General features: G+C 33.6%; 3 protein-coding genes across 6 annotated transcripts; 1 reads left to right on the top strand and 2 right to left on the bottom strand.

The window, feature by feature from the left end:
• Positions 1-5,199: 5,199 nt before the first annotated feature.
• LOC115702430 (amino acid permease 1) lies at positions 5,200-9,953 on the top strand. Of its 4 annotated transcripts, XM_061107267.1 has the most exons (8): positions 5,200-7,197; positions 7,310-7,355; positions 7,479-7,543; positions 8,290-8,383; positions 8,501-8,715; positions 8,919-9,061; positions 9,140-9,361; positions 9,442-9,953. In XM_061107267.1, the coding sequence occupies exons 1-8, from the start codon at positions 7,068-7,070 to the stop codon at positions 9,865-9,867; spliced, it is 1,341 nt and encodes a 446-aa protein (XP_060963250.1). In that variant the 5' UTR covers positions 5,200-7,067; the 3' UTR covers positions 9,868-9,953. The 4 variants fall into 4 exon arrangements, with proteins under 4 accessions (XP_060963250.1, XP_030485752.1, XP_060963249.1 ...); XM_030629892.2 differs by having other exon boundaries at positions 7,310-7,543; XM_061107266.1 differs by having other exon boundaries at positions 7,103-7,355.
• Positions 9,954-12,261: 2,308 nt separating this feature from the next.
• LOC133032795 (uncharacterized) lies at positions 12,262-14,315 on the bottom strand. Its single transcript, XM_061107263.1, has 4 exons — positions 13,884-14,315; positions 13,223-13,449; positions 12,987-13,094; positions 12,262-12,536 (listed from the first exon to the last, which is right to left on the bottom strand). Exons 1-4 carry the CDS (start codon positions 14,089-14,091, stop codon positions 12,414-12,416), a joined length of 666 nt encoding a protein of 221 aa, XP_060963246.1. The 5' UTR covers positions 14,092-14,315; the 3' UTR covers positions 12,262-12,413.
• Positions 14,316-19,948: 5,633 nt separating this feature from the next.
• Positions 19,949-23,164, bottom strand: LOC115723758 (pyruvate kinase isozyme A, chloroplastic). The gene is made up of 7 exons (XM_030653245.2): positions 22,143-23,164; positions 21,976-22,063; positions 21,667-21,857; positions 21,460-21,578; positions 21,103-21,346; positions 20,767-21,001; positions 19,949-20,528 (listed from the first exon to the last, which is right to left on the bottom strand). The coding sequence occupies exons 1-7, from the start codon at positions 22,674-22,676 to the stop codon at positions 20,191-20,193; spliced, it is 1,749 nt and encodes a 582-aa protein (XP_030509105.1). The 5' UTR covers positions 22,677-23,164; the 3' UTR covers positions 19,949-20,190.
• Positions 23,165-26,117: the final 2,953 nt, after the last annotated feature.

Below are 26,117 nucleotides of genomic sequence, written 5' to 3'. Positions count from 1 at the left end.
TCTAGAGACCTCACCTTGGCGGCCATTTCGTCCAAAGCCTCCCTGGCCTCCCGAAGGTCTCGCCTAGCCTTCTCGGCAGCTTCGGTTTGAGCCCTTAGCTCCTCCTGATGGTGGGCCTCCATCCTGCCTCTCCGCTGGGCCTCGGCCTGGATCATGTCCTCCGCCTGAGCCTCCCTCCGGATGGCCTCCTCTTCCCTGGCCTTGGCCTTCTCTTCCTTGGCCTTGGCCGCTGCTTCCTGGCGCTCGGCAGCCTCCTGGTAGATCTGCCTCTCCGCTGTAAGGTCTTGGAGGACCTTCTTGACGTCGTTCATGTCCCCAAAATCGGACAGAGCGAAGCCATGGCTTATAATGTTCTTGGAGAGGCGACCAGCCTCAGCTGCAAGCTGAACCATGACGGGGTGTAAGGAAAAATTCCTCAAAGGAAGAAAACAAAATACAAACACCAAAAAAGGAAACGCAAGAAATTGCAAAGTACTTACCACTGTGAGGGAATGGCTGAGGTCCTGGACCTGGAAGATGGAGTTCAGGGAAGCGCAAGTGGCAAACCGCTTGGGCGCACAGCGCGTAAGCTGAGAAGCGAACTCACCGGTCATTTCCGCGGCAAAGGGAGCCAAAGTGGGCCCTAGAAGGGGACGGAACCAATCTGCTAAAGGATCCAGGTTGAGGTTCCACGGATCATGATAGTCCGGATGGTTAATGCTCGCCTCAACCTCCGCTCGCAGAATCCTCCTAAGGGCCTCCACATCGGCATATCCCCGGGAGTACTCGTCCATAGCGTAGTTGTGTTTGGCTATGCGAAGCTCCTGCCTTGCCTCATCCCCCGGAATCGGGGTAAGCTCAATGTGAGGAGGAGCAGGATTTTCCTCCATCGGAGAAACCCCGCCGTCTAGGCCATGAGCGGGAGTGTCGGCCCTCCGAGGCCTCTTCGGCTCGTCCTGGGCAATCATCTTGCCCTTAGCTTGCGAATCAGAGCCACTTCAGGCTCCTCCTCGTCCTCCTCTGCTACCACTGGAAGGGCTTGAGGCTCTCCAGCACCCTCGGCGACTTCCTCCGAGAAGTCCCACCCTTTCCCCTGGCCTTCTCCCGGAAGCACCTCCTCGTCATCCACTAAGTCAATGGTTTCGGGAGGGGCGCCGGAAGAAACCTTCAAGGAAGGGGCCGGGGGAGAAGGGGTGAAAGCCGGAGGAGCCACCGGAGTATGGACCCCGGCCAGCTGTTCCAGGATGGCATCCATGGAGGTACCTGTTCCAATAAAATAAGCAAGTGTTAGAGGTTCGTGAGAGACTGCTTACAAAAAGGTGTAGCAAATAAACTACTCCTACCCGGACTCCCTAATTCGGCCCTAGCAAAGTCCCGAACTTTAATGCTGGCAGCATCATCTCCAAGATAACTGTCCGAGGGCCGAAACCAGCTGGACGCTATGTAAGCCGACGGACCTAAGGGAATAGGTTCCGGAGGGCCGGGGCCCATCCGGGACCGACCTAGGTAATCTCCTAAGTTTGTAAAATAAAATTCCTTCAAATGATCCCCCCACCGGGTCGACGGCATCTTAAACCTACGGAGACGCTCGTCGAACCCTATGGGCCTACGACTGGTATATTCATCAACGGAAGGGACATATTGAATTATCAAAGGAGACTTACCACCGGCACTGAAGTGCTAGACCGGAGCGCCCGAGTTTGGTTCGGGGACTGAAGGCTGAGGCCGGGAAGTCTGGTTCTCAGAAGAACCCTCAAGACGAAGGGGTCCCCCGGCGGAAGGACCTCCAATCTCTTCTTGAAGAATCTTGTCAAAAAATTTTGCCTCGGACTTCCCGCCGATGGCTTGGCTCCTCCGCACCACCGGGCTCCCCACGCGAAGCCCTCTCCCGAGGCGCCCTGGGCACTAGAATACGCCTTCTCCTGGGCCTTCCGGTAGAGATAATCTTGGTACTTCTTCTCTGCCGTAGCAATGAGCTCATCCCGGAAGGCCTTCTCCGCGACCGGCGCCCTCACGTTAGGGCAGATAACCTTGGAGAGGTTGGAATCATCCACGGATTGGTGAGAAAGGATAAGTTTAGCCTTCCTGCAATTCTCCGTGGTGACCAGGCCCCCGACGTCAAGATCGGCATGGTCGTAAGAGGCGAAGGCTTGGGCCCTTCGAAGGAACGCCTGAGTGGTGAGCGTCCGCTGGTAAGGTGGGATCCGCACCCACTCCGTGAGAAGCTCCGGATGGTCCACGACCCTAAAACCGGAGGAGAAGAAAAATCGGTGGCGGTACTCCTTAACATGAGTCTGCCTATTATACGGAACCACCCCTTCATTAGCGGTGGTGGATCCGAACCCATAAAAACCATCCTTAAGTTTGTCCCCTTTCTTGGGGACGGATACAAGTTCATAAAAATATAAAATCTCCGCCGGCCGGAGACCCCCGCGCGCGCGCGCGTAAAAAATAAATAAGCCTGAGAGCAGGCGGTAAGCTTGAGGAATAAGTTGGTATGGCGCAAGGCCGACAAATACAAGAAAATTAACAAAATAATCCTGGAGCGGGAGCATTGCACCGGCCATCAGATGGGTCTGACTCCAAGCCCCGAAGCCATCATAGTTGAGGTTGGGCGTCTCCGAGTCACGGGGAGGCCGGTGGAAGGTCCCTGAGGTAGAGGGTTTGATTCCAGCTACATTAATGATGTTCTCCAGCTGGTGAGGGCAGGTCAGGGTCGATCGAAGCTCGGCCGCTTCCCAACCAGTCGCGCGGGACTTGTACCCTTCCTGGGCAACAGGTCCCAGAGAAACCTCCTCCAGGGTGGCAATATTCTTCCCCTTCTTCTTTGAAGACTTCGAGCCAGAAGCAGACATGTTATGCTCTGAGAAAAACAAAAAGAAAACCCAGCAGTTAGGCCCCGTACCAAACCCTAAACCAGAAAAAAAGGGAGTGGGGGTCCCCTAACCGCTGGAAAGAGGCCCCCTCCGGACACGTGTCACCAGGGAAACTCAAAAGAGAATCCCTGAACAAGTGTCGGGTGCAGTAAAATCGCAGTAAAAGTGGTTTTGCAAAAAGGAAAAGAAAAGAGAAAAGTTTTCCTATGCCCTAAGCGATTGCTAAACGAAGGATACATGGCCTTCTTCAAACAAAACTGTACGCCTACAACAGAGGCATGACAATGGCGACTCTACAGCTAATACGGTAAAACGTAAAGCAGAACTCGAAGAACTCAAACCCTCACACTCCAGAAATCTCTAAGTACGAACCCAGAAAACAAACAAAATAAATGTAAGCATGTTATTATCTAAAGATGCAAAAAACTTACAGTTTATTGTTGAACTGGGGGTACTGGGTATGATTGAGCGAGAGTTGAGAAGCACTGGCAAAACCGAACACCGGAAAATTACAGGAAGTGTTTAAGTGTTAGGGCCAGGTTACTTCGAGGAATTTTCTCTCTGAGAAATTCAAGCAAAAATGGTAAGGAATGGAAAGTAACCGAAATGAAGGAAAGGTGGTGGCTTTTATAGGCAAAAGTGCATGAGGAACAGGCGTCTTCACCTACCAATCGTACGGCAGGGGAAACGCACGATTCGAATTCCCAAAAGATCAACGGGCTAGATCAATCTACCATTGAGGCGGTGCAAACGTTTGAGTATCCGCCTGACACCATCAATGCGCCGCATCAATCATGGGGCGTGAAACGAATCGACCTCTGCAAAAGTGAATCACTGCATTTAATGCCATTATTAGACACACCTTCACGCGCCCCCAAGTCGTATCATAAGACCGAGGAGGCGGCTGGAAACATTCTTGCGAACAAGCGTATTGTCGCATTAAATAACATCATTTAATGTGCCCCCACGCGCTCGAAGCTCGGGATAGGGAAACGAGGGGTCAACAGGAGACACTCGAACAAGCCTTGGTTTATTTTTTACTAAGTAAACAAGGCTTGGGGGGTAAATGTTGCTCCTAAAATCGCCCAATATACGTGGACCAGTCAAGAGGGGACACGTGGATCAAATTACTTGGGAAGAACTGCTAAGTCTTTTTTATGACACCATGAAGCGTTATTCGTATGGGTCCCGGAGGATATACCCGGAGTACAAGGTACTCCCGGAAGCGAGCATAGCTTAAAGGCACTCCGGGATGTGTCAGGTCTCTCCCGAGAAATCAAGTCGCATTTAATGCTGCATGGGAGGAAGCGTGTTGGGACTGTAACACGCAATAAAGTCTGACGGCACAACCCCCAAACAGCAGCGTTACAGTAATGATCATTTAAGTCTAGCGACGGCTACTCTGCGAAGAGTCACGTCAATCATAAGACAAAAAGGACATTCTCCATAAAAACCCTACAGCACCTAGGGATTTGACCATGCATCACCCATGGTATATTCATCGGAAATGCCCAACTTTATGGATACTTACAGACACATATGTAAGGACAATTCTAGGGATTACCCCACCAAAACACTATAAATACCCCCTCAAAGCTCATTTAATGGGGTCGGAGAATCTTGGCTGCTCAAGAGCAAGAAGAGAAAAAACTCACCAAGAACATTCTTTGTATTAAAGAGAGAAACATTCTCCCAAGTGTAGAATCTGTAATAAAGATATCCATAAATAGCAGTGGCTCGTGGACTAAGGCTCATTAACGCCCCAACCACGTAAAAAGTCTTCATCTCGCTTTCTTACAGCTCATTATTATATTCATATTTTATTAGTTGTCGAAAACCTCGGTCAACAATATATATTTAAATTAGTCTAAAATTAATATAATTTAATCAACCTAAAATAAATAATATTAATAATTTTATATATTTAAATTAATCTAACATAAATAATATTAATATTTTTATATTAATATTTCTATATGTTTATAAAATCAATCCTACTTGTTAGATAAACACATTTTATATATAACAATTACAATTTTTGTTTTTATTAATATAAGTTAATAAATGTAATTTTATTTTTAAGCCCCACTAAACAAAAACAAAAATTTCAGATCCACCGTTGCCCACACATTTATCAATCAATTTACACATTTATAGGAGCTACATTTGTTTTGTCTTTTGTTTTTTTTTTCGTTTTTTGTTTTTTGTTTTTTGTTTTTTTTTTTTTTTTTTTTTTTTTTTTGGTTTTTGTTTTTTGTTTTTGTTTTTGTTTTTTTTTTTTTTGTCATTTGTTCTTATAATTTATAACTGTTAACAAGTTTTGTTTGATCAAGCACATTGGCGAGACCCCCGCGAGATGTGTGGGCATAGGGAGAAAAAATGTGAGATTTGTGGGGAACTATGAAAGCATTCTTTGAAAGGAACTTTAAAATGTGCTTCAATTCGCATATATTTTTTTGCTAAGTATTATTGTGGATCATGTATTTTATAAAAATTATTAATTGGACCTTGTATTTTATCAAATAACAAAATAAATTTTGTATTTTTTAAAATTGTATAAATAGGGCTTGAACTAATTTTATGTCAAAGTAAAATTTAATAATAATTTAATTAAATGATGATATGAAAAAATTAATTACAATTTCTATATTTGCTCGTGTTTGAAATTTTCTTATAGCTGATTATATTAAAAAATAAAATTGTTAAAAATTGAGCTCAGGGTCCTATTTTCCCCCAGTTTAGAAAATATAAGGTCAATTTTGTCATTTAACAAAATAGAGAGTCTAATTGGTAACTTCTGCAAAACACAAGGTCCAAAATAGTATTTACCCTATTTCTTTTCCTTTTTTGTTAGAATCATTCCTATTATATTCTACATGAATACCTACTAATATATTTTTTTTGAAGTATATTCTATTGTATGATTTATACATACTTAACAGAAATTAGTTATCAATTAGGTTTTTGTTATTTTGTCTGTTACATAATTTTATTTTGCTGTTGGTCCATCTTATTTATTCTTTGATATCTAGTCATCATATTGCTATTAGTTGAGAATAACAAGTTCTTTTCGGCTAAAGAAGTTATTAGTAGTGCAATTACGTACCTATGCACAATAGTTAAATGTTCAAGATAAGGAGTTGAATGAATGCGGCAAGAGATACTATTGTGTCTTCTTAGTGATGGAGGAAACTGAATATAATTATTTTTAAAGTTAATTGTGATGCTGCAATCTCTTTCGTACCATTTTATGTTAATTTTTTAAGTCAAACGATCTGAAAATCAAACGGTCGATTAGTTGATTCGTTTTTCGTTTTACTTTAGATAATTACTATTAATAAAATTACATCATTTCTTCAAACAAATTATATCTTTTTGCAGCAATTATTATTACTGTTTTTATAAAATAGAGGGTGTAGAAAGATTTTTTTTCTTCGTTCAAATTTCTTTTAAAAAATGGTAATTTTGTACTTTTTTTTTTACTTTGTAATTGTGTAATGTATGAAAATTAAGAAAGGGTGTATTCCAAAATTAAATATCTATATGGAGTTACAAAAACCAAGACATATGGAAACATTTTTTTTTTAATTCTTTAAATTCCCTTAATGGAAAATCAACTAAATAGCAAGTATTTTATTTCAAAATTAATTTTCAGATTTCTAGAATGAATTTGAAGTTCTTGAAAGAAACAAAATAAAAATTGACATTATTTCTCAGATAAAATTTCTCTATGATATTTTTCAGAAGACAAGTGTATGTCATTCCTATATACATTTATGGCATTTATATATTACCATTGGTGAAAATAATAAAAAGTGTCAACGTTGACAATTAATTTTTACATGCTTTTCATGCACAAATTCAGATACCAAAAAAGTTACATTTGAATCGGTAAAACTTTTTTTTTTTGTTTATTCTTTTCCTTTTTCTATGTTTTAAAAGAAAATTATATTATTTATTTATTTATTCCATTTTGGGTTTGCATTTTATTGCTCTTTCCAATTTGTTGTGAAATATATGTGATCCTTAATTACATTCATATAAGTGGACAAATAGAGAGACAATAACATTCTAACACCCTACCATGATCCCCTGATTATAAATCTCTTCTCCAAGATTCCAATTCTACACTCACAATATTCTTCAGTTTTCTTATAACTTCCAGTCAAGAGATACAAGATTCAACATAACTATTTAGTATCATTAGTAGATATGAATGTAGATAATAATAATAATCATGAGAGGAGTAGAAGTACTAGTGATCAAAACTTTTCAATAGAAGATGTTGAATCAAGCGACAAGAGTAATGCTTTTGATGATGATGGTCGAGTTAGAAGAACTGGTATGTGTTTATGCATGCTTTTGTTTTTTTTTTTTCTCATGTCGTTTTTGCATTCTGGGTGTCGTTTCTATGGTTCATTTTTCTCATTCTTCTTTGTTTTGGGATTTTGAAGGGACTTTGATGACTGCAAGTGCACATATTATAACAGCTGTTATTGGGTCTGGAGTGCTTTCTTTGGCTTGGGCAGTTGCTCAGTTGGGATGGATTGCAGGCACTTTGGCTCTTATTATGTTCTCTGTAATAACTTTATTTACTTCTAGTCTTTTGGCTAATTTTTACAGGTTCCCAGATCCAATTACTGGAACAAGAAACTATACTTACATGCAGGCTGTTGAAACATACTTAGGTATACATCCTAATATCACATCCCTTCTTTCTCTTTTTCTTCAAAGATTAACCTTGTGTTTCTTTCTTTCTTTTCTTTATTTATTTATTTATTTTTTTTGACTCATTTGTTATTAGTTTTCCTTATGGATTTCAGTATTTATATTACTGGTTTGCAATTTGATTTTGAGAAAGAAAAAACAGTTTGATTTTGAGAAAGAAAAAAGGATCTTTTCAGTTTGATTTTGAGAATAAAAAAAAGGAAGGGGAGGGAGGGATCTTTTAACTCTTATAAATAACGGTAGCCTTTATATATTAATTGTTTTTTTTTTTCTTACAAGATTCTTAGTTTTTGAATAATTTTATACAATTATGTGTAATTTTTTTTTGAGAAACAATTATTTGTAATTTTTCATTTGCAACTATAATATAAAGGGTATTTTTCATTTTTATACTTTAAAACAGTAACTTAAATTGCAACAAAAAAAATCGTATAGAAACCCCTATTTCAAGCAACCACTTTAAAAACCCAAACAGTAAATTTGAAAAAAAAAAATTAAAAAACTAGTGTATGAAGTAATTTCCCTAATATAAATATATTAAATTTGAAACTATAATAGGTTGAAAAAACAAAGTTTTGAAATCGTCCATAAAAAACTGAAAAAAAAAATACACTTTAACTAGAAGGGCATAACTAAATTGTCAAAAAAAAAAAAATATCCTCAAAACGTATTTATGTTTAAACCATTTTTCGTTATGTCTTTTTAGGAGGAAGGAAGTACAGGTTTTGTGGTATAGCTCAATATATTAATCTTGTAGGATCATCCATTGGCTATACAATCACTACAGCCTTTGGTATTGGGTAAGCTATATATTTGTATACACATATATAGTGCTATAAAAAAATTCAATGTCTCTCACATTTTTAGCAATTTAAAGGTTATAATCTGGTCGAGTGTGTGTTCTTGAATGAAATCAGGGCCATAAAAAGAGCAACTTGTATTCATAAAAATGGGCATACAGCAGCTTGTCATGCATCAAACGAGCTCTCCATGCTCATATTTGGTGTTGTTCAGATTGTTTTGAGCCAAATACCAAATATCAGCAAGCTATCAGGACTATCTGTCATAGCAGCCATCATGTCTTTCACTTACTCTTTCATTGGCATTGGTCTATCAGTCTCTAGAATCGCAGGTCAGTCACATCAAAAACTACAATTAGTGTTTTTGTTTGTGAAGATTTGAGTAAAATAGAATGATAATTCTACTGTAGATATAATTTTTTTATATCTTACTGGTACGGTGTAGTCCATGATCCTGGCCATTTAACATGGTTGTACCCTTTTGATAGAATTTTCTTAAAATAATAATATTGGTATGCCTAATACTGAATTGTAGGAGGGGAACATCCCAAGACAAGTATAACTGGTGTAGAAGTAGGTGTAGATGTCACAAGTGAAGAGAAAATTGTGCGCTGCTTTCAGGCTCTTGGAAACATTGCATTTGCCTATGCTTTCTCTCAAATCCTTATAGAGATACAGGTGAGAGCTTCTCTCTTTTTGGTCTTCAAATGAAATAGTCAAGACAATATGTATAATCTTTGAACAAAATTGTTGCAGGACACACTGAAATCAAGCCCACCAGAACACAAAGTAATGAAGAAAGCTACCACAGTTGGAGTCACTATCACAACCTTCTTTTACATGCTATGTGGAATACTAGGCTACATAGCATTTGGAAACAAGGCGCCGGGAAATTTTCTAACTGGTTTTGATGAGCCTTTCTGGCTTGTTGACTTTGCTAATGCCTGTATTGTTGTTCATCTCGTTGGTGCTTATCAGGTACTGAAACCATAATTCTCTAACAATTACTCTGATTCCCTTGCTCTTACTTTTCCTTCTTGATATGGAATTGTATGTAGGTATTTTCCCAACCTGTTTTCAGTTCAGTTGAAGAGAAGAGTCGAAAATGGTGGCCGGAGACAGCTTTTGTAGTGAAAGAGTACCCCATTAAGATTCCATTTTTGTGTACTTTCAAGTTGAATTTCTTCAGAGTTGTGTCGAGATCATTGTATGTGACGGCAACAACTACTCTGTCAATTATATTTCCTTTCTTCAATGACATTTTAGGTCTACTTGGAGCATTAGTTTTCTGGCCATTAGCTGTGTACTTCCCCATAGAAATGCACATAGTTCAGACCAGGGTTTTGAGCTATTCTATGAAATGGTGGGGGCTGAAAGTACTAAGTGGAGCTTGCCTAATTGTTTCTCTGCTTGCTGCTGCTGGTTCGGTTAGAGGCATAATTATAGAGCTCAAGACATACAGGCCTTTCATGTCTGTATCTTGATTCTTGATGACAGTGTACTTTAAATACTGTTATATTGAATTTATTTACCTTGAGTTTTCAACTAGATTAAAGCTTTAATCAACTAATCATTGTTTAGTGTTAGTATCCTTGTGAACCAGAATTGGTCTTCTCTGTTAATTTATTAAAAGTTTTACTAATTTGGTTTTTAGTTTAATCATGTTCATCTATTGCACCAATATGCAATTTGAGATTCATTAGAACAATAATGAGAAGTAGAAAAGAAAAACCAAAAATAAGTATCACGAAAAGACATTCTTTTGATAAAAATGCAATAGTACCCAACACCACCTCAATGTGTCATATTTCTGTTAGTGGTCTCACATATTTAATTTAATAACTATGGTAGAAAACTAGTAGTGTTGGGCACCACCACATATATATTTATATATATATGGATGATTTCTTAATGGGTAATACCCATTAATGGGTACTAAAAAAATTGATGAGGTGGCAATTTGATGACTTGCTACAGCAGGTTACCAACAAGTTTTTTTAAAAAAATTATTTTTATTTTTTTAATTATTGAGAATGATTATTTTTAGAAATTAATTATTTATTTTTAGAAATTATTATATTTTAAGGCTTTAGATAATCAAAGTGTATCGAGAAGGTGACTATTGACTTGAGTCTGCCAGAGGTCTTGATTATTATATTGGAGTCATTTTATGAGGCTGTTTTCAAAGGAGGTGCACATGTTGGTTCAATTGCTACTGGAGGACGTTATGACAACTTAATAGGCATGTTAGGTACAAAGGAAGTTCATGCAGTTGGTGTAAGTCTTGGAATCGAGCCAGTATTTAATATTATGGAGCAAATTCACAAGGATCGAAATCATCAGACAACTAGAGCTACAAAGACAGAAGTGCTGGTGAGCATACTAGGAGACGATCTAATCCAAGCTGCAGAACTGGCGAGCAAGCTATGAGATACAAAAATAAAAGCAGAATACTTGGTGGCTAAAAGACCAGATAAGCACTTTCGTCATGCGGAAGAGTCTAAGATCCCATGGATGTTGATGGTGGGAGAACGTCAAGTGAAGGAGGGAACAGTGAGATTGAAAGACGTCGAATCCAAAGCCGAAGATGTTATCCAAAGAGAGAGTGTTGTCGAGGAACTCAGGAGACGACTGAGCCCTTGATTAGATGATTACAAGTTACACATTTAATTGATGTGCATTTTTATACCGTGAGTGTATTCATTCTAATTTACATCGATGGCATTAAAATATTTTGAAATTTAAGAAGATAAAAGAAAATGGTATTAAGGCCCATCTTTCTCTTGTTTTAAAAAATAAAAAATAAAAAACAAACTGTAAGTAAATAATAAAGGAAAATTATTATAGGCCATGGTACATTGAATCAAAATTTAGTTTGATTTGGTCAAAGTGGATGCACTCATACATACCTAAAATTATCATTCAATTGGTCCACCTATAGATAAATACAAATGAGAACAAAAATTAAGGAGTAGAAATAAGTTTTTTTTTAAGAAAAAAAATAGAATGAAATGGATGGCATTAAATTTTTATGAGAATTTTTTTTTTTTTTTTTTTTTGAATCATATGAGAATTTTTTTTAAACACAATAAATTTTTATGGGATTAAACATATACTGTTTTTAGTAAAATCTTCCTCATCACAAATTTCCACATTTTTCTGCTCCATTTAGTCTCGTACAGAGCACGTTTTTTTTTTCTTCAAGTTCTTCATTTTGTTATTTCAAGTTCTTCATTTTTTTTCATTTTGTTCTTCATCAACAAGTTCTTCGACGAATTTCGTCACGAGCTTCTTTTCCATTCCTTAAGCAGGCCACATGAGCAATGGCTCTAAACAAGCACCGACCATCAGCAAGAACCCCTGTCATATTCAATGCTTTTATCGTATCCATCACCGATCATTAAAGAATAAAATCTTAGGTAAAAGTCGAGGGAGGTCTAGGAAGAAGAAGGGGAGTGTCATTCGAGTTCTTTGCCATTCACAATTTCTTGTCTCTCTGTATATTTTTAATGATAGACAAACATTTATAAATTAATATTTTTTTAATTATAATATATTCACTTGAGAATGAGAAGGGAATAAAAAAATAGGGTTTGAAAAATAAGATGACTGCCATGTCATCAGGTAATAGGTGACAACAAAAAAATATTAATTTTAAAAAAATTATTAATAACTATAAATATCATCCATTTGATTAAATCTAATGGTCCATAATTAAATACCCATTTATGGGTAATACCCATTAAGAGCACACCCATATATATATATATGGGCATGAGCACTCCTTGACTTAGAATGAAAAACCTAGTAATCAACATATATATATATATATATATATATATATATATATAAATATAAATCAAACTGAGATTTGCACAGAAAAAAGAATAAACAAGTCATTAAAATGGCAATGAAGCATGTAGTAAGGATTTTCCATATTTCATTTCTGGCCTTGTATGTACCTTTTGGCCATTGTAATTGGGATACAAGAATCTAAAATATATGTTCAAGTGTTTAAACAATGCATCTTTCAATTTACACGCGGTGCCATTGTTGAGATCCTTTCTTCTTCCAGAAGTGCATATGGATCCACATACTGGGGTGGTGAAATTGGAGTTTGGGTTCCATCATGAACAAAAGCTGGTCCAAAGTACTGGCCAATAAAAGACAACAATCAATGCTTAATATTTTATAAACCAAAAAGAAGTAACATACATATCCAAAAGGAGAACCATAGACTTGAGAAAATATATATTAAGGAAAATAATAAGCACTAAATCATTTCCAGCCCATATTCTGATTCTAATTCCCACTTATCATCTCTAATAACATTGTGGTTCTTAATCTTATTAAGGATTACTCTAATTCAAACTAAGTTACAGAAGTTCAATCATTATTTAAGAACTCTGAGTCCATCACTGAATTTTCTTAAGTAACAGACTTCGAATTATGTGTTATTATATTTACAAGTGTGTTGTGTGTGTATAAGTCAGATAAGCATGCTAATATCTCTGCAGAAATCTGGCTATCATCTATCCAACAGCAACAAAAAAAAAGTCAAAATGGATAGAGGATGTTACTGAAGATAGGAGAGAGTACTTACAAAATATAGAGCAGAGAAAGATGCTACTGTTATTAGGATCAAAGGCCAAAACGCCAAGAAAAATGTTCCTCCAAGTGTAAGTAGCAGTTTGGCTCGAGGGATTAACCCCTGAAACAGGTGAAAATCTCAAGTATGTTACCTTGAAAGTGAAACTATATAACAACTAACGCTCAAAAAGAAACAAAGGAAACCAATAAACAAATTGAAGGGAAAAAGAAAAGGAAACAAGGGTCAACCTCAAGTCCTTCACTATTCAATTTCAAGGAGCGCTCCCTTTGATTAGCAAGACTTTTCTCAATTTCAGTTGATACTGCATTTCTCTGTATGAAAGCTCTAGCTTCTTTCCCAATCTCATTATTGACTCCATATTCACTTGTATTGGTTTCTTCTTCAAGCAAAGAAGTGGGAGTCATACCCCTTCTCCTCAATTCTTTCATGAACAACGATTCAGGAGGTTCTTCACCTGAAAATCACATTTGTGAGGCAAAAAAAAAAAAAACACAAATGGAAGAGTCCTCCAATGACCAACTAAAATAACTAACAAAGTTTTAAAGAAAAGAAAAATATACCCTTAAATTCATAGCACAAGCAGATAATTTTGAAAATACTACATCAAAGAGTGTCAACTGACAAAAAAAAAAAAGTTACACCTCTTCCCTTATTTGTTGGCATTTCAAATAAGCGGTAATATGAAAACATTTCTGAGCTGAAAACAAATTAAAGCATGAACTTTCCAGTTGCCATACAAATTTCCCACCAAGGTTTCTCAGATGCCAAATAGAAATTTCTTTCCTTTATGCAATTCACTAACAAAAGGACCCATTTTCTTCTTCATTAAAATAAAAGTATAAGAAATCACTGAAACAGAGTAAGAAGAAAAGGAAAAATAAAACTTGCCTTTGCTATCTTTGTCAGAGTCTTGAGCAGCACAGAAGAACCTGAATCTCTTGGTCATACAGTATCTTGATCCATTAGAGCTTGGGGAGCAATGAATTATTTTCCTGGAAGAAAATTGGGAGAAAAAAGAGTTGGGTTTTCCTAGAAAGTTGGGTTGGGAGATGGGAAATGGAGAAGAATTATACTTCAGAAATTGTAGAGAAGCCATTTGGTTTTCTGCATCAATCAGAATCCAAACTCATTCATTTCACTGCTATTAAATCTTATATTATTAATCTTTGAAGAGAGAGAGAGAGAGAGAGAGGGAGAGAGAGTGAAAGCTTTGTTATTGTAGAGGAGGAGACGCAAGGAGAAGAGTGAGTGAATACAAAGCAAGTGGTGACGAAGAAGAGCCGGCGCATGTTAGCGTATGATAGGCTTTCGTGGCTTTCATGCGCGGGATGTGTTGCGTGGCGTGGATTAGTTTTGTGGCTACAAAATTACGTGTAGACTCTCTCACCCACAAAGCAACAAAAAGAAAATCAGAGAATAATAAAACAAATAACAAAAAAAAAAATGTTCAAAATTTCCTTCAATGTAAAAGCATATGTAGTAGGATTGTGGAAAAAAATTAAATTGAGTGTTAGTAAATTATAATTTTTAAAATTCTCTAAGTTGTTAAAATTCTATTATAATAATAATAATAATATTTTAATCTAGTTTATTATAATCACAGATATATATAATAAATATGTTATATAAAATTTTTATTTTTTATATTTTTTTAATTATTTTTTTATAATATAAATTTATATACATTTAATAAAAAATAATTTTTAATATTTTTAAATTATATTTTTATCACTTGTAAAATATAAAAATGTAGTTTATAAGAAGCATAAATTGATATTGTTTGTTAATAATAAAAATATAAACATAAAAATTTTTTAAAATAAAATAAAAAAATTAGAAATTTAAATATTATTTATTTTAAAATATTTTTTCTTTAAAAAAATATTTTTATTTTTTATAATATATAATAAATAATTAAATAAATTTTTAGTAAAAAATAATTTATTATAGAGTCTTTTAATCAAAACAGTTTTTTCTAAAAGTTAGGTTGTACCAGCTTTAGCTTTTAGCTGTAGCTTTTCCATAAATTCTTTAATAAGTTGTTTTTTTAACTACTTACCAAACACCTTTTTGTTAGAGCTTTTTTGAAAAGTAGCTTTTATCTTTTCTAAAAAAAACTGTGCCAAACGGGCCCTAAGTTGAAGATTGTTAATACTTTTTTTTAATTAAATCTATTTTTAAAATTTGAAAAAAATGAAAATATTTTTTAAAAACATGTTAAATAAATTTATTCAGAACTAAAATTTTACAAAAACAAAAATCACTTTTAATATTTTTTTAAATAGATTTTTTTTTTAAATAATATTTTAGACTCTGGCTAGACCCGAATCTAAATTCCCCTACGACCCTGGCACTGAACCCGACCTCTGACTCGAACTTGAATCCGACCTCAGACCAAGACCCAACTTAAATAAAAATATAAATAAACTTTATAGAACATACTTTTGTTTTCTGTTTTTAAAATTATAAACTTTAAAATTATAAAACATGTTTTTAAAAAATATTTTCATTTTTATAATCACTATGTATAATAAATATGTTATATAAAATTTTTATTTTTATATCTTTTAATTATTTTTTTATAGTATAAATTTATATACATTTGATCAAAAATAATTTTAATATTTTTAAATTATATTTTTATCACTTGTAAAAGATAAAAATGTAGTTTATAAGAAACATAATTTGATATTGTTTGTTAATAATAAAAATATAAACATAAAATAAAATAAAAAAAAATAGAAATTTAAATATTATTTATTTTAAAATATTTTTTCCTTTAAAAAATATTTTTATTTTTTATAATATATAATAAATAATTAAATAAATTTTTAGTAAAAAATAATTTATTATAGAGTCTTTTAATCAAAATAGCTTTTTCTAAAAGTTAGGTTGTACCAGCTTTAACTTTTAGCTGTACCTTTTCCATAAATTCTTCAATAAGTTGTTTTTTTAACTACTTACCAAACACCTTTTTGTGAGAGCTTTTTTGAAAAGTAGCTTTTATCTTTTCTAAAAACTGTGCCAAACGGGCCCTAAGTTGAAGATTGTTAATACTTTTTTTTTTTTAATTAAATCTCTATTTTTAAAATTTGAAAAAAATGAAAATATTTTTTAAAAACATGTTAAATAAAACTAATTTTATTTTTTAATTCTTTTATTCAGAACTAAAATTTTACAAAAACAAAAATCACTTTTAATATTTTTTTAAATAGATTTTTTTTTTAAAATAATATTTTTGGCTAGACCCGAATCTAAATTCCCCCACGACCCTGGCACTGAACCCGACCTCTGACTCGAACTTGAATCTGATCTCAGACCAAGACCCAACTTAAATAAAATCATAAAATAAAAATATAAATAAAATTTATAGAACACACTTTTGTTTTCTGTTTTTAAAATTATAAAACATGTTTTTAAAAAATATTTTCATTTTTTTCAAATTTTAAAATAGAGATTTATAATTAGAAAACAAAAGTGTTACCAAACGACATCTAAATATCTAAATTGCTTTGGCATTGGAATAAGTTTTATCTATTATTATTATTATTATTATTATTATTATTATTATTATTATTATTATTATTATTATTATTATTATTATTATTATTATTATTATTCTTGGAAAGTTATCTGTTTTCTGTTTCAGATAGGTAACATATCAATTCAGAAGAAGTCTCGTGAAATGATAGTTGACATCCAGAAGGGAGTTCCCAATTGACTATCATGTCCACGCCAGATGTAGCCCTCAGAAAGCTAGCCTTCCTCCAAAAAAGGAGTTCTGGATGGCTAGTTGTTCCTCCTGGAAAGGAGTCCCGGATAGTCGACTTTAGTTGGCTCTTTCCTATCCAGGAAGTTCCTTCAGCAAGTACCTTGGTCCATGATTCTAGAAGCTCTCATACATGCTCCCGGATGCGCTCTTACTTATGCTGACATGGAGATCTCGCTCATAGGAGAGTTGGTTAAGTTAGTTATTGCCTAACTAACTTAACAACCTAAGTTCTTGCTGCCACCAACTTTAAGATCTTGATCCTAATCCTTTATGTACTACCAACAAATATCATTTCAAAAAGAACGATCAGATTGAGTTGAGAGATAGATATATATATATATATATATATATATATATATAGAGAGAGAGAGAGAGAGAGAGAGAGAGAGAGAGAGAGAGAGAGAGAGAGAGAGAGAGAGAGAGAGAAGATTGAGAGGTATAGAGAAAAGAGAGAGATTTGGTTTGAGTTTTGTATGAAGAATATTCTGTGGATGAAGAAGATTCTTGAGTAAGAGTGTGAGAGTTAAAAGACTTTGAGAGAACTCATCAGAGAATTGATCTCGACTGTATTGTACTTGTTCTTGCTCAATCAATAAAGAGAATTTGGTGGTGTTCTAGAACTGGAATAGAGTCATAGATCACATCGATCTATCGGACTTGAACTAGTATGTATCTTGGTGTTAATTTTTTTGTTTATTGCTTTAATTATTTTCTGGTTGTTCATACTCTGTTTATCCCTGTTTTCCTCCAATTATTTTTTGTGTTTGTTAGTCTTGTCATTGCTAGTTTGAATGTTTAAAATTTAGTTGATTTGATTCTGCGCCATTAGTTGTAATTTTCCCACAAATTAGAGCTTGGTAATCGATCAAGAATGCAAAATCAACTCTTTCTGTTGCAATTCTCGAAAAAACTTTAATGTCATCGCCCTATTCCATGGGGACACCACATATGTGATTTTATAAACTAATTTAATACTAATAGATTAATTAGTTATTAAAAACTGTGATAATATTAAAAACTTGACTAAAATAAAAGACTGAAAACAGACATTATAACGGCATAAAAAGCGTGTTCTGAGGATCCCTACTATAAAATGTTTTACCAAAAGACTATAGACAAAAGCAAGTCAAAACACAATTCAAAATACAACAAATACAGCCAGTCCAAAACAAATCCTGGCAACTAAGCACGCAGGTGGTGGGGTCAATATGTATATTGCTGGAGAAGGTAGTCACCTCATGGCAGCTCTAACTTTTCCTTGCTCTTACCTGCACCACATAGCACCCGTGAGTCACAAGGACTCAGCAAGAAAAGCAATAGTAATAATCATATAGTTTCTTATTCAAATATTATCGTTTATACACAATCAGAATCAAACCATTACGCATTGTTCATAAGATGAAATCCAAATCACTACTGGCATCTGCCATGAATAAGCATCAGTATACGGATATCTGGTAATACAAAACTATAATACCAATAATAAGAATTATATTCATTTGAAAATATAATTTATATATATGTTACCTCATAAAGTAACCATCTTCATTACATCACATTGCCTAATCAGGCAAGTCGATGCTTTAATCTAATAATCTTGTACTGCGTTGCCTAATCAGGCAAGCTCGTGCCATAGCCTGACACCATATATCGCATCGCCTAATCAGATGAGCCCGTACCTATCCCGATACTTATCATGTGTATACCTCCACTGACTAATCGTCAGTCATCTAGAATTTGAGGTAGCGGCTGACAATGTACTTCTTAGTTCCAGCCTCCTCAGTGTCGTATTTCTTTTGAAGTGCATTCCATATTTCCTTGGCAGTTTTGTCAAAATTATAGTAGTTATATAAATCGTGAGATAAACCATTGAGAATATAATTTTTGCACAGAAAATCATTCTCGACCCAACTTGTTAAATCAGCAGTTTTCTTATGCTTTTCATCATCCTTTGCAGTATTAGAAACAACAGGTTTATCAATCGTCAGAACATAAGCAACCTTTTTTGTAGTGAGGAAAAATAAAATTTTCTATTTCCATCTTATAAAATAATTTCCCTTTAAAACGAAAATGTTTGTTTATATTGATAAGACCAGAATTCTCATCGACAGTCATGCTAGAAACTCAACGTCTTAAAATTGTTATAAAATAGTTGTTGTAGAAAATAAAAGGAAAAAAGTTACCGAATTAGAATATGGGTTGAGTTGCAGACTAGGTCGCTCTCTTTAAGACATTCGCAGCACTGCCCAGATTTGTGCAAGCAGACTATCAGCCTCGTCGTCCTCAGGGTAAAATAGTCCAGTCGAACACACTGTATCAGAACTTTATTGCACGATAGAGTACCGTCGAAATACTACACCCATAAACTGAGTACTGCTCGAAATATAAATATGTAATATAATCGTATGTATATATCGTAGATGTTTTTCAGAGTGAAAAAAAGATATATTTCTCTTGTTGGTTCAGACACATTACATAGGCAATGCACTGAAGGTAGTAACGAGAATAAAGACGTTACTTGAAGGGAACGTTAGAATATGTGATCGTGGGAACGATACTAAAAATTAGGAAGCCTCTGTTTACCAATTAGTCAAACACATTTTTAAAAGAAACTGTTTTAATTAAATAAATAAATAAATAATAATTTAATAAATAAATTTTCTCTAAAAAAATAAAGTGATAACACACCCGCCAACCCAGCTCAAGACGGTCGAACGACGGTGCACATATTGTTGTCCGATGTGTGAGTCCTCGCCCATGCGCATAAAATTGGGTACCTCTTGGGACCATACCCATATATAAAACTTGCACTATTTATACACTTCTAATCTAATGAAGTGTTTCTATTCCGTACGTAGGACTCCAATTACTCACAACTTCAATATTTATTTTTGTAAGATTTCATAAAGTTCCAACAAGTCTAAATCATATCTGCCCTCTTGGACACTTGTACTCATGTGACTTGGCTTAATTATATCTTATTCTACCATATGGCCCACTGCTACATGTAAGGTAACAAAAAGGCCAAGAAAACATTTATTTTATACAGTAAATGTGGGTTGAATTTATTACAACTTTTTTCTTTTTAAAAAAAGGAATTTATTGCACCTTAATATATACATTTTAAGAGAGTTTTCTAGTAAATAGAATTTAAGGGAAACAGTACTAAACCAGTGTGATATTTGTGATTAGAAAGAAAAGCCTGTTTATTATTATTGATTTAGAAAAGAAAAAACTTGTTTGTTGCTAAATTGCTAGCTAGGTTAGCCAAGTTATTCTCACAAAAATAAGCACGTGCAAGACACGTGATTCCATACATATCACCTAATAATACAATTCAAATGATCAAATATATGTTACAATATACTTTCTGATGTTTATGTTATCTCTTTAACTTAGCCTTTCTATTTGGTTTGATTCGGGTCAAGTGTCACCAATGGTCTTTACCTGGATTGATTGGAATATTGGGACTGGAGTAGTGAGTGTAGGAATGACATCTGAGACAACCAAAACAGTATCTTTTTCTTTCAATAATCCTTGAGATTTTATAAGACTTATAGTAGATGAGATGTTAGCTTCCATGTCATCTGACAACTCAACAAGTAAAGAAGTCACTCCCCATTGCAAATTCAAAGCCCTACGAGTGCTTTCATTGTTCGTGAACGCGAATATGGGAGGGTTGGGCCGATTTCTTGACAGCAAAGATGCCATATGCCCATGGCTTGTGTAGACAAAGATGGCATCCACAGCAAGGTTGTTGGCTGCAAACAAAGCACATCCAGTTGTTATAATGTGATAGTCACTGACTCCCTTTACTACAAAGATATCATATTTCACATTTAAGTTTTACAAATGTGACATTGTGACAGAGACTCCCTTCATTACTATATAACTATTCTAGTAAAGGCTGCTATGTTTTCACAAATAAACAGTACACAGATAATAAAGAAATAGCTCTGTTTTGTTCTTGTTTTTGTTTCCGAGTGTTGTTTGAAGTACCAATTTCAGCAGCAGAATTGCATATTTGCTCAGCAAAGCGATCGGGCAATGAGACACCGAGTTGGTGAAGCTTGATGGGAGGTTGCTGGTTTTCAGTACGACTCCATAGCTCCATTCTGTTGCAGGTCATCTTCAGGACAGAAAGAGCCTTGTTACCATACATTCCAATAGCTGATTCGCTAGACAACATTAGTGCATCGACATACTGTCTCACAGCTTCAGAAACATCTGCAACCTTTGCATTAACAAAAGAAAAACAAACAGGTATAAAAGACAGTGAAATGCCTAAACAGATATGAGCTAGGTGTGTATGATAATAGAGAGTTTGTATGGTACCTCAGCACGAGTGGGAGTAGGATATTCGACCATGGATTCAAGAAGTTGAGCTGCTATAATTACTGGCTTGTTTAGTTGCCTACAAACATACACAATCTGTTCTTGAACTGTTGGAATCTGTTCGAGTGGTATTTCAAATCCAAGATCACCCCGGCCAATTATGACACCATCAGAGCTCTCTACAATCTCTTCAAGTTTCTGAAGACATTCCCATCTCTCAATTTTGGCCAAAACGCTTATGGATCTGTTGAAATAACTACTCAGATTAGATGTTATATTATATGTAGTACTCTTCCCCATTCTAAAATGCAAATATTGCTTATTATGGCACAAGTAAATATAACACGTTTGCCTTACTTGGATGATTTGGCTGAGAGATATTGTTTTAAATGCCTAACAGATTCAGCATCATTCACATAAGACATGGCAACAAAATCAATCCCTTCAGAAATACCAAAATCTATGTTTTCCCAATCCTTCAGATTAAGAAAATGTCAGTCTTAAACTACAAAAACTAGACAATATTACAGAACCTGAAAAAGAGAATGGGAAAAAATAAAAAACCTTTGCTGATAGAGTTGGGAGCTTATGATTCTTCTCCACAAGCTTTCCATTTCTCCAAAAGCTAATTCTGGCTCTTGGAAGAATTAAGCCAGGGTCTGAGCACCTGCAACTAAGGTCATTTCCAATCTTTTCAATGACTTCAAAGCATGCCATTCCACCATCAATTACAAGGTCATCACCCACATTGATACCTATCATTCAAAATATATTCAAATCAAAAAAAAAAAAAACAGCATAAATATATATTTATATTCATATCATCATATGTATGTATGAATTTTTTGATTTGTTGGAGGCATTAATGACTACCTTCAGAGAAACCTTCATAGTTTGTTTGAACTGTAAATGGAGGAGGCCCATTGAACTTTTCAGCAGTAAAAAGCCAGAGTGAATCTTCCTGGTCATTCAAAAAAGAGTATTATATATATCATTATTAGCAAACATAAAATGGTTTTCTAATTATTATTTTCGTTTACCTCTGCTTTAACAGATGAAGGAGGTCCATGGTCAACTACATGAATCTGAAAGCCTTCAGTGTCAATCATGATCGAAACACAGAACCCCTTTTGCTCATTCAACCACTTGATATTTCTAATGACTTCATGGCGCCACTCTCTGGTGTTATGACACATATTGAGCCTAGCAATGTTCATTCCTCCCAATGCCAAATTCTCCAACTCCTCCAAAGAACAACTAGCAGGTCCAATAGTACAAACCAACTTAGTCTTCCTCAAACCCAGAAAACCCTTCTCTCTCAACTCCTTCTCTGAAACAACATCAAGCTCCATACGACTCCCATCTAATACCTTTGCCTTTGTAACTTTTGTTACATGACTTTCCAAACTCATATCAAATATGGTCTGGACTACACCACACACAGCATTCTGCTTCAAGTTTCTTCCACTGCATGAAATCCCAAAAAGCCTACTCTCAATATTAACACTTGTGGGGGTCTTGGCCACAAGGTGACTGAGAAAACGAGTTGAGGAGTTGGTGCAGGAAAAAGCCATGGATTTTATAAGAGGACAGAATTTTGTTTTTAATCAAATTCTAAAGATGGGTTTCCTTAAGCTTTGGGCCTGTAGCTAGAAAATCTTGTGAAGATACTCAAGAGCAAGTTTTTCTTCAGTGGAGGTACTGAGGTTCAAGGTACTTTATATATATAGTTTATAAAGTATATTGTATTCTATATATTAGACAAAGTACCCCTTATCAAAAGTTAATGCAACAGTCTATCAAACAAGTTTAGCACAAAAAAAGACAGAAAAAACAGTGTAGCAAACACAAAAGATATTAATAAGTAGTAACACTTCATATACAGTTGTAGGTCTGGAGATGGTGCATACAGATACAGTAGAACGTAATTGAATAATAATGAATGGGGTAGTGGAGTGATGAAAGAAACTCTCCAATAATTGCTCTTATTTAATTTTTTTATATTTTAAAATTATTATTAACAATTAATGGAGTACACATGCATTCTGTTAAGAGGGAGGGTGAACTGTATCTCTCAAAACCACCTTATAAAACATATATTTTTATTGTGAACGTGTTTTATGCGATTTTTTCATTCATTTTGACAGTAACTACTTTCTTTCGTTTTTTTATATTTTTATTTTATTTTTCATTACTACAAAAATAAGTTTGTCCCATTTTATTCACGTTTTCGTTAAAATAGAGATCGGAATATATGTCAGTAGGATAAATTTTTTTTATAAAATCTGGAATAAAAATGTACATTTAATTTTATCTCGATTTTCATAAAAAAACCGAAATTAAAACTTTTACCCGTAATTTTTATTAATTTTTTTATTTTCCATTTTCATTTTCTATCTCAGTTTTTATAAATAACTGGAATAAAAACCTACCTTCTAATCTTAATTTTTCTATAAAAACCAAAAGAAAAAGTCCTATGTTTTTAATGCATACATATTCTTCTCATATTATATAGAGTAAATAGTCGTATAAGTACCCAAAGTTTTATGTTTGTAAGCGACATAAACACAATGTTTATTTTTAGCGGCATAAGTACTCAATGTTTGTAAAACTGTAATTTTTTTCTAATTTCATCAGTGCAAACTCTGTTTTGAATTTATTAAAAGAGCATTTGGAAGTAATTGATAATACACATTTCTATCTATACCCAATGATCAAGAATTTAGACCTTATATGTGCCCTGTTTAAGACAATAACATAATTTGTATTGACGAAATTAGAAAAAAAAAATTACAGTTTTACAAATGTTGGGTACTTATGCCCAAAAAATAAACATTAAATTATGCCACTTACAAACATAAGACTTTGAGTATTTATGCCGCTATTTACCCTTATATATAGGGATTATTTCACAAATATACAAAAAAAAATTACAAAAATACGGTTTCACGAAATTTTAAATATTTTTACGATTTTTTTATTTTATTTACAGAAAATACAATATTTTTATATTGTACTCATGTTAATTTGTTATTGATTTTTTGTTGTTTTTTGGTTATATGTATGTTATTTTTTGTTGTTGTTTTGATGTTATATAGATGTTATTTTCATGTTACTTTTATGTAGTTTTCTTGTTATTTTTATGGAAAGTAAATATGTAAAAAAAAATTAACCGTAAAAATATAATTTTTTTACAAAAAAATAATGTCTTATATAATTATCCCTTATATATATTAACACATACATATTTTGTCTATATTATGTATATTTCACATATATACAAATGGAAAATTCTACAATGCACCCCCTTAAAATGGATATATTGATGCATCCTTATCTGTTTTAGGATCCGAAATAATTTTTTAGTCAAATTTTTTCTCATGGTCATATACGTTATAGTTATTTAAGACATCCTGTAAAATTTTAAAAAATTCGAAAAAATTTAACGCGCCGAAAACTACGTTCAAACAGTGTGTTGTACGTGTGACTATTTTATTTTACACGCGTGTAAAATAGACTGTTTGAACATTATTTCTACATTGTAAATTATTCCGAATTTCTCAAAATTTTGTAGGATATCTTAAATAGGTATAACGTACATGAATATGAAAAAAAAAATTAGACTAAAAAATTCTTCTAGATGCCGAAACAAGTTAAGGGTGCATCAGTATATCCTTTTAAGGGGGTGTATTATAGAATTACCCTATACAAATTATATTTATAAATGATAATCAAAATATTTTTTACATATATTCATACCACCATAACTTTATATATACAATTATTAACACATAATTAATACCATAAATTTTCCAAGATACAAAAATAAAGAAAATGCACAATATTTCTCCCATAAGCTATCTTTTTTTTTTCTCACATTCCTATACTTGTGACTTTATCTGAAAATTAAAAGTTATAATATATTGTAAGTGACAACATGAAAAGAATTAATTTCAATAATAACACATTCAACTGTAAAGAATAAAATCAATAAGCTAACATACGAAAATTTAATTTCAATTATTGCTTCTACTTCATAATCTTTATAACACAAATAGAAAAGGGAAACAAGAAATGAAAAAACTATCAGCTATTGGTAATTTAGTTTATAAAAAACTTCGTTATTACAAAATAATCTATTGAACCTAATCTCCCTTTAAAAACAAAATCTTCTAGGCAAAGAACTAGAGAAAAATAACAATACAATAAATAATCTGCACAATATATAATAATTTGGAAATGAACACTAGGATGACAAAATCTTATAAGCATAGTTAGATATTCAATCCCAACATATGTAACCACAAAGTAAAAAAATTAGATTACAAAAAGTAAAGCTATGTTAAAATATGAAGTCGAATAATTATAATTGACATGCAAATTAACAACCACAACTAATTCATATAATAACAATTCGAAGTAAAAATCAAACTACTATTAATTATATAGAGCCTTTCTCAAATATGATATATTAAAGATTAATAAAACTATATAAGAATTAACAAACAGAGATGATTACTCTTCAGAAATAGCAGACTAAACAGAGAAAATAATATAGAGATTAATAAAACTAGCAATGGGACTTCAATATTTTTTTCTTCCATTTTTTAGGAGAACTAAAGAGAATATAAATATATTTGTTCAATTAAAACTAAATAAAGACAATACACTAATATAAAAAACTATGAACAAGAAAATATACAAATGTGATTATTTAGAATAACAGTCATGTCGTGCCACAAGAGAGGCATATAAAGATTAATGAAATTAGTAGTGAGATCGCAATATTTTTTCTTATTTGTTTATCTTTCCTCCAAGAAAAATAAAGACAATATCAATATATTTGTTCAAAAGAGGCATATAAAGACACTTTAATATGTTGAATTTAGAAAATCTCTCTGTCAAACATTTCAAGTTCACACTTGTTTTTTTTTTTTTTTTTTGTCTTTTGTTGAAATTTCAAGTTCATACTTGTTGTTTTCAGGGGATTCAAAAATTTATTGGACACTAATTTA

The sequence above is a fragment of the Cannabis sativa genome, chromosome X (assembly GCF_029168945.1).
Source record: "Cannabis sativa cultivar Pink pepper isolate KNU-18-1 chromosome X, ASM2916894v1, whole genome shotgun sequence".
In the NCBI taxonomy this organism is placed as follows: domain Eukaryota; kingdom Viridiplantae; phylum Streptophyta; class Magnoliopsida; order Rosales; family Cannabaceae; genus Cannabis; species Cannabis sativa.
Note: the sequence above shows the minus strand (reverse complement) of the source record. Positions and strands in the feature narration are given on the sequence as shown.